Below are 8,011 nucleotides of genomic sequence, written 5' to 3'. Positions count from 1 at the left end.
GCCGGTCGGGGCTCTGGGCACTGGTCCCCGGGGTTTGCGTCCCGTCTCTGGGGAGCGGCGTTGCTGGTGCTGTCAGCCACCCCGTCCGCACAGGCATTTCGTTCTGCGGGCCACGCGCCTGACGCGGGCGCGCCGTCCTATGAGAATGTCACTTTTCCCGGTTTTTGAAGAGGATGTTCGGTTTTGAAAGCGAGAATTAAGGGTTCCCCTGTACGCTGCCTCGGTGTGATTCATGGCAGCACGTTCTCTGCTGGCCACAGCCGCTGCGGTCGAAGCGAACCGCGAGGAGCGCGGGCACGGCGCGTGTGAGGGACGCGAGTCCCCCCGGGGAGCAGGAATCACTCGGCACAGCCACAGCTTGGCTTTATGAAGAGCGAGGAGAGGGTTTCTTACGCCACTCTGGGCGAACGGTTTTTCCCCTCTAAATGTTTAAGAGATGTGTTCAGCGGCAAGGAGCGGGTCGATAGGATGCTTCTCCTACCAGGTGTTGCTCCTGACTCCGGTGTCGGCCCCCGGAGTGCTTCTTGGCAAGTCGTTGGCTCTGCGTTCTGGGGTCGGGACAGACTAATGCATGCATTGATTAATTACACGAGGACAGGGTCCGTGTGAAGAAGTTTGGCCATTTGTTGCCTGCATGAGAGAGCGTTTGCTGATGTAAAGAACATGGAGGGGTTACGGCGCAGTGATTTTCCCAATTTTCCCTCTCCTTGCTGGCAGGAGCAGTGTGCCTGTGGCTGGGAGCAGCAGCCCGTGGAGCGGGGTTGGCCTGGCTGAGCAGGTTTGGTCTCAGGTGGCTCTGAATGTGTGTGGGGGGGGTGTTCTGGGTTGCATGATCTTTGCTGGTCAGTGGGCCGCTCCAAGGTGTCGCTAGTTGATTGGTGTAGCGTGTTGCTGGGCAAATATTCCTGTATAACCTTAGGTCTGCTCCTTCTGCCATTTATGCCTGTTTTCCAGAGCAATTGTGCTTCAGCTAACAGAGCTTAGCTCTCTAACAGGTACATAGCAACATACCAAAGGTCAAGCTGTGGGCCGTCACCCTAGTTACCCAAACTGTGCCAACAGGGTAGGCCAGGATGCCTCCCTGCTTGTTTTATGTTAATTACTGTGGAAAATGCCACCGTAAAAGCACTTTGGAAAAACAGTCTTTGCACAGGACCAACTCAACCCGTGCAACCCTAACTCTTGTGTATAGCAGCCTGATCACACCCACCATGTTTCTCTGGCGACACGAGAAGCTTCTGAAACTAGTGCTACCTGTGTCCTGAGTCCCGAGTACTGCTCGCCACACGCATCTCTCAGGCTTTCTAAGTGCCTGTCAGGTTTCAGTCAGCAGGGTTAACCTCTCTAGCTGTATCACAATGGGGTTATTTCCCTTTGGTCTCCTCAGGGTTTCCCCAGATCACCAGCAATAACGCTTTGTGACTTAAACTTTGCATAGGCTGCTGAAAACCACAGATGTGTGAGACTGTAAAGTTTATACAGAATAAAGAATTGTGAGATGGAGATTAGTTTTCAATTATTGCTTTATTCCCATGATTGAACACACAGTCAGGTTTTGTAGTTCAGAATTTTGGCTGCAAAATGTGGTAATGGGCAAGGGTATGTAGTTGAAATGTTAGGGAACTACTTAGCCCCCGCAATAGCAGGCAGATTAAGTTTAAACCAGAGGGAGAGCATGTTCATGGTTCATTGGCAACTGTTGGTTTTTTGTATGGAAAGAATTCCCCTTTCTTGGAAAAGGCAGATGGAACAAGGATATTCCCTCGGTAAACTGTGGGAGCAAAGGATGGAGAGGAAACTAATCCATTTTATCTCCAGTTTTGTACAGGGTAAGGGAAATTAAATTTCTTTTGTTTTCTTTCATTTCTGAACATTCTCCACCTTGTGAAGGGGGACAGGACAAAGGAAGGTTCCTGCACTTTCAGTAGGTGTAGCTGGCAGTGAAAAGGGACTGCATGGCAGCTGTGTCAGTCTTCCCAGACACGACATACTGTCCTCTGCAAGCCAAACTGTTAATCTGAAAAAGAAACAAAATGTGGGGGGGACACTTAGCTTGGAGTAAGAAAAACATACGTAGAAAGACAGCAGGAGTAACTAAGGGAGCCAAAACAATGGAGTGGCATCCCCGGTAAACATGAGGCACCAGGAGAGGCAGGGACAAGAGGAGACTTAGGAAGGAGACAACATGACTCCATTCCCGGTAAGCACCTCCTCTCTGCGCGGGGGGAAGCCTCGTACCTGTGCCCGCTTGCGGAAGGCTTCCTGTGCAGCCTTCTTGTTCTCGCTCTTGCCCACCCATGCTGCCAGGGCAGAGGCTTGCAGGGCTCTCCCATAGGAAAAGGTCAGTTTCCAAGGCTTAGGCAGAGGGGACTGATTCATGGCATTCAGGTTGACAGAAGCCTCCTCTTCGCTCTGACCTCCAGACAGGAAGCAGATTCCTGCAAGAAAGAGGTTTCAAGGCTTAGAAACGGAGTCCTCCAGCCACTGCAATCCCCGGCCTTTACGTGCCAGAGGAGGGAGCATGTCAGATGTAGGAGCAAGGCCAGCAAGAGTGACAGTGCGAATGGACACATAGGAATGAACCGTGCATCACCGGGAACAGCAGCAGGGACGGTGCGGAGAAGAGTCGTGACAGTCGCCACGGCTACATCCTGAGGGGTGTACTTCTTGGGGCAGGGATGCCCAGGCGTCACCATGTTGGGTTTCAGCAGAGTCCCTTCCAGGTACACATGGTGATCATTCAGGGCCTTGTAGACAGCAGCCAGAACCTGAAAACAGGGGGATTGAATGCAGATCTCTGCTCAGATTTTCACCTCAGCCTGTTGTGGAAAGACAGGTTATTCCTTGGGAGTGTGAGAAGATCAAATTGAGTTTCTTTCTCGTGAAATTGATCACAGGGGCTGCAGCCCTGGAGACAGCACTGCTTTTGAGATGACCAGGACACCACTCTTCCTATTTACTAGATTCGGCCCTGCAAACAGGTACTGAAAGAGGGGTAAGTGGTTTTGCTCCCAATCCATCTTTTTGAGATTAAGAATGCTTATATTGGCAGTTTAAGTGGAAATCCAAAAACATGGATTCTACTCTCACGTTTGCTATGAACTCATTATTTGACACTAAGCAACTCATCTTTGTGATGCAGTTATGAAGTACCCTTTCGGTCAAAGCTCTTTGAGATCTGTGAGCACAAACTGTCCAAGGTTAGCGACTGATTGGTGAAGGGGAGGAGGGGGGCAGGAATCTCTCTTACCTTTTCTGTGACATACTGACAGCGCTGGAGGTCATGGTCTCCATCAGGCAAGATTTCTGGCTCCACAATGGGCACCAAGCCATGCTGAGAAAAGAAAAACAAGGAAGTCTAGGGGTGTAGGAGAAAACTGTTGTTGTCTGCCTTGGCTTTGGTGGCATTCCTTCTTGCTGTGTTGCTCCTTCTCCTCATCCTTCCCAAATTCCTCATAGAAATCCGCCTTTCAACTTCTTAGCGTATTATCACAGGGAGCAGGGGGAAGGGGCAATAGCATCTTGGGAATGGCTCCAGGAGGATAGATACCTGCTGGCAGATGCTGGCATAGCGTGCCAGTGTGTTGGCATTCTCTTGGATAGCGAGTTGCGAGGGTGTTGTGCTGGTGATCTTCAGCACTGCACGCCACTTGGCAAAGTCAGCACCGTCTTTCTTGTACTGAACACAGCGCTCAGCCAGTCCATCCAGCCCTGCAGACACGAGAACAGTGCTTCGCTGAGAGCAGTTCTTCAGGACATCGCCCTGAGAAGTACCGTGATGCTTGCCAAGGCTGTGACTCAGGTGAGTCAACCCATGACTTTTCCTGCACCAGTCATAGCTATGGCTCTTTAGATCTCACCTTACCTTGGATGGTGGTTTCTCCATTTGTTCCTGCTAGGGGTGCTGTGCCTTTATCCAGCTGTGGAGAGCAGGAAAACAGGAAAGGGTTACAGAGAGATGAAGATCAGTCTCATCCTTATCTTCTTACCCATGGCTAGTCTGTCTTTGCAGGCTGACTGTGAGTGAAGTATGGGGCTGGACACGGTAAGGGTGCAAAGGAGGGAAATGTTGGAGCAAAAGGGAAGAAAAGGAGTGAATTGGGTAAGAGGAAAGAGCAATGTGTAGATGGCTGCAGGGAATGGCTCAAGAGTTCTGTCAGATGTGGAAAGGATGGGCTTTTAGGCTACTGTATGGAGGGATTTAATTGCAGTGAATGGTGAGTAGATGGTGGATTAAAAGTTCCTGCACCAAATGCAAATGTGTCCCTGGCTAGCCGTACAAAAGCAATATGGAGAATGGTGGCAGAGATCCTCTAGTGGTTTTAAAACCAAGCACCAAAAAAAAAAAAGAAAAAAAAGCATTTGGCAAGAGAAAGTGCAACCCCATACATAATTTTCATGAGAAACTGGACATGTCTGCCAGCTAGACCTGTACAGACACTCACCTTTATTCCCACCACAATGCCTTTTTCTTTGATGAGAGCTGGAAATGGCTTTCCACTGCTGTCTTTCTGATAGAGGGTCTCATGGAAGAGGATCACTCCCCCAATGTTCTGGTTGATGGAAGCATCTGAAGAGAAGAGGATCTCTCGAAAAGCCCGGCGATTCTCCTCTGTGTTCTCCACATTGATCCTCTGCAGCCTGTTGCCCATGGTACCTATCGAGGTGGACAAAGGTTGGACAGAGAGGTGTTAGGCTTGGCTGGCCTCCTGGTCCGGGTATGGAGTAATGAACTGGAGCCTCAGTTCTGAGCTTCCCTTCTCAACCCATAGTTTGTCAGCTTTTGCTGCTATAGATGCAGCCCTACCTGGCTGAGTTGTTGCTGCTCAGTCATCATGTTTTAAGTGTTTTTTATTCACTCCACTGATTTCAAAGATGAAGCAAAATTAAAAAAACAGTCCTGAGTACTGCTGATTGATTGATATCGAGAACTCACCCACTGATTCATCGGCAGCTAAGATCCCCTTTCCTGAAGCCACAATCCGCTGAGCAATGTCTGAAAGAGCTTTCTTCTGCTCTGGAGACAGGGCTGGGAATTGGTGGGTCATGTTGACTTATCTGTGGAAGAGAACTGCTGTTACATGCTGAAGGAAAACGTATGTGTGAGCTGTGAACCAAAGACACCCCTTGGGTATTTCTGTTAGAGGGCTCTCGGTGCTCGTCTGGTCCATGTTATCATAGGTACATACCCAGAAATCCATTCAGGCTCTTCTTGGCTTGGTGTCTGGCAAAATTAGGGGAGAAATGCAGGAGCAACCTCCTCGCACATCCTTCCAGAAACAAAGTGGGCAAGACTCGGCTTTTTACATGGATTTGCTCACAGACTAGCAGAAGGCCAGTGTCTCATAAAAACCTGCATCCAGTTAGCAAGTATGCTAATTGCTGTCTCCGCAGACTTTTTGGTCCCAATCAGAGGAATGGCAATTATCACATTACTTAGCTTTACGCATTTCCTAACAACGCCCCTCTCCCGTGCCCTGGCCTGTGTTGGCAGTATTTGTGACTTTGTCTAGTTGACTGTCCATCTGCAACCTCCTGCCTTGCTTTGCAATTGCTGCTCCCCACAGCTGCCATCAGAACTGTAGCACATTGATTACTTTAGATAAGACCTGGTAGTTTAGAAGAATTCACCACCCATTTCTATCTTTTCAGCTCCAGCAGGGGCTTATCAGCTGCAGATATGCAGCACCTGAAGTCCACGTTCTGTCTTGTGATGACAAAATGCTTGATCTTGGTAAAGTTTTGATTATATGTCATTAAATTAGTTTATTAAATCATAGAATCACAGAATGGTTTGGGTTGGAAGGGACCTTAAAGATCATCTAGTTCCAACCCCCCTGCCATGGGCAGGGACACCTTCCACTAGACCAGGTTGCTCAAAGCCTCATCCAGCCTGGCCTTGAACCCTTCCAGGGAGTGTTCACAGCTTCTCTGGGCAACCTTGGCCAGTGCTTCACCACCCTCCCTGTGAAGAATTTCTTCCTGATATCCAGTCTAAACCTCCCCACTTTCTATTTAAGCCCATCCAAGCTACTTCCCTGTGTGTGTAAGCCTGTGAGCCTGAGACACAAACACTCTCTTCCCCCTGTTCATCATATGCGATAGCTAAAGCAACGCCCATGTTTTTATCAGTGGGGAGTAAATCCATGAGATGAATTGTTAAAAACACAAAATATCTACAATATCAAGTTTTCCTCCAGAGGGACAGGCCTCCGGGTGGTGTCTGCATTTTCCATTCATAAACTCAGCCTTAGAGAGGAGTGAGAACGTGGCATTTTCCATTTTGCCATGTGCCAGAGGCAGCCACTGAGTGTGTCTCCCCACATCAGCATGTGCGCAGCCCAGTCCTCCATCTTCTTTCCCTGCACACAGATACTATGTTGTCAGAGAATCCTTGCCTTGCCCTCCCTGCCGAAGGGCCTAACGGGCAGAAACCCTCAGGGGTCTGGCTGCCACTCATGATAGGGTAACAAACTTCTGTGCACCATGACAGATGGTGCACAAATTTTGTGGCGGAAATGCCATCGCAGTACCGTGACAGCTATAAATCCGTGTCTCTGATTTACACGTGAAGGTAATTCCGTACTGGTAATGTAATTGTGCAAGATTCAGATGGTGTTGTCTACCGATATAGACCAGTCAGGTGCAGTGTCTGCTTTACCTTTTTGTGAGCCGTTTGAGACTAGAATTCATCCTGTGCAACTTATCAACGGTGAGTCATTCCAGGTTTAGAGGGAATTCGAAGGAGTGCATGATGAAGACTCAAATGAGGGAGGAGGGTTCTCTCCCTTGCCAAGCGCTGAAATGCCTTGCTGTGGTCCTGCAAAAGCAGGCTTTGCTGAACTCAGTGTGCCAGGCTGTGGCCAGAGCTCTGGGAGGCATCCTTCTGCTGTGGTGACCACAAATCCATCGCTCCCAGCTCTTACACTGCTTGGTCCACCTAAAAGAACTCGAAGACCTATAGCTTATGCTGCATAGTTAGGTAAGTTCACCTGTAACCCTCCTTATCCCTCACCTGCTTTCTCTGTCTGATACGTCTGTTAGAAATAGGAAACTGGCTTGTTATAATGATTATTGTAATAGAAGTTTGTGTCGTAAGCACTTCAGAGACGTAGCACTGTTAAATAAATTGCTGTGCAAAACGATGAGGAATCATTCCAGTGACTCACAGCCTCTGTAGACTGTGATCTGACAAGAATATGATCTTGTCCAAGGGCAAGTGGATTGCTAATGAATTGCTAAATCAGTAATGGGATTTCAGAGTTGCAGTTTGGAGGTGTGCTACAGCACAGGTAGGTGTATCTAGATAACCTTTAATCCAGCGAGCTGAATTACAAGATTGTCAGTCACTCTAGGTGTGTTGTTACGGGTATACTTTCTCTCCAGCAATGCAGTAAGCAATGAGACTGTTGTATCCTGTTTCCAGTGTTTGCATAAAGATAACAGAGATAGTTATCACTCAAAGCCAGTCTGCAAAGCAAATTACTAAAATACAGAAATGTGAGTTTTTAGTGGAAGATGCTGGTCCGAGTGAGTATGTGAGGGACTGAAACAGTACAGTATAGTTCCACAGTGGTGAAGGGGAAGACAGCAGATTAGTTCCAGCTTCCACACAAGTATCTCATTGAGTGTGAAGAAGTAGCTGGACATTTGCCAAGAGGCTACCCAGAATGATCTGTAAAGCCATGGTGAGTGGTTCCCAGCTACCCTGCTGAGCTACAAGGACACATAAAATACACAGTGCTTCAAACTGAAATGGTGAAGAAATGTGTGCAAAAGAGCAGTTGTAAAGCTAATGATAGCTCTAAGGTCCAGCATGTTCAAGTACCCTTGATTTAGTGATTTAGGACTTTATTATTTTGTGATTCTTTCATGAGGACCATAATCTCTGAGGATCTTCCCTGTTGGATTCAGAAAGGGTGTCTCTGCTGTAAGGTACTGCTCTGACCATTTAAAGGGGAGAGAAATCTTAGCTTCACATATCTGCCTTGTAAAAAGTAAGCTCCCAGCA

At 48.2% G+C, this 8,011-nt stretch overlaps 1 protein-coding gene across 1 annotated transcript in view; it reads right to left on the bottom strand.

Annotated features, from left to right (window-relative positions):
- Positions 1 to 1,672: 1,672 nt before the first annotated feature.
- ALDOB (aldolase B, fructose-bisphosphate) overlaps positions 1,673 to 8,011 on the bottom strand; it is a 10,181-nt gene continuing 3,842 nt past the window's right edge. Inside the window, exons 2-9 of the mRNA XM_010150813.1 lie at positions 4,937 to 5,058; positions 4,446 to 4,657; positions 3,866 to 3,920; positions 3,551 to 3,711; positions 3,251 to 3,334; positions 2,594 to 2,768; positions 2,239 to 2,438; positions 1,673 to 2,017 (exon numbers count right to left, since the gene is read on the bottom strand). Of these exons, the coding sequence (XP_010149115.1) occupies positions 1,922 to 2,017; positions 2,239 to 2,438; positions 2,594 to 2,768; positions 3,251 to 3,334; positions 3,551 to 3,711; positions 3,866 to 3,920; positions 4,446 to 4,657; positions 4,937 to 5,048 (1,095 nt within the window). The 5' untranslated portion in view covers positions 5,049 to 5,058 and the 3' untranslated portion in view covers positions 1,673 to 1,921. The remainder of the gene's footprint in view (positions 2,018 to 2,238; positions 2,439 to 2,593; positions 2,769 to 3,250; positions 3,335 to 3,550; positions 3,712 to 3,865; positions 3,921 to 4,445; positions 4,658 to 4,936; positions 5,059 to 8,011) is intronic.

This window comes from Eurypyga helias, unplaced genomic scaffold, assembly GCF_000690775.1.
Source record: "Eurypyga helias isolate BGI_N326 unplaced genomic scaffold, ASM69077v1 scaffold43844, whole genome shotgun sequence".
NCBI classification, from domain to species: Eukaryota; Metazoa; Chordata; class Aves; order Eurypygiformes; family Eurypygidae; genus Eurypyga; species Eurypyga helias.
The sequence above is the reverse complement of the archived record's forward strand: the minus strand, read 5'-3'. Positions and strand labels throughout refer to the sequence as shown.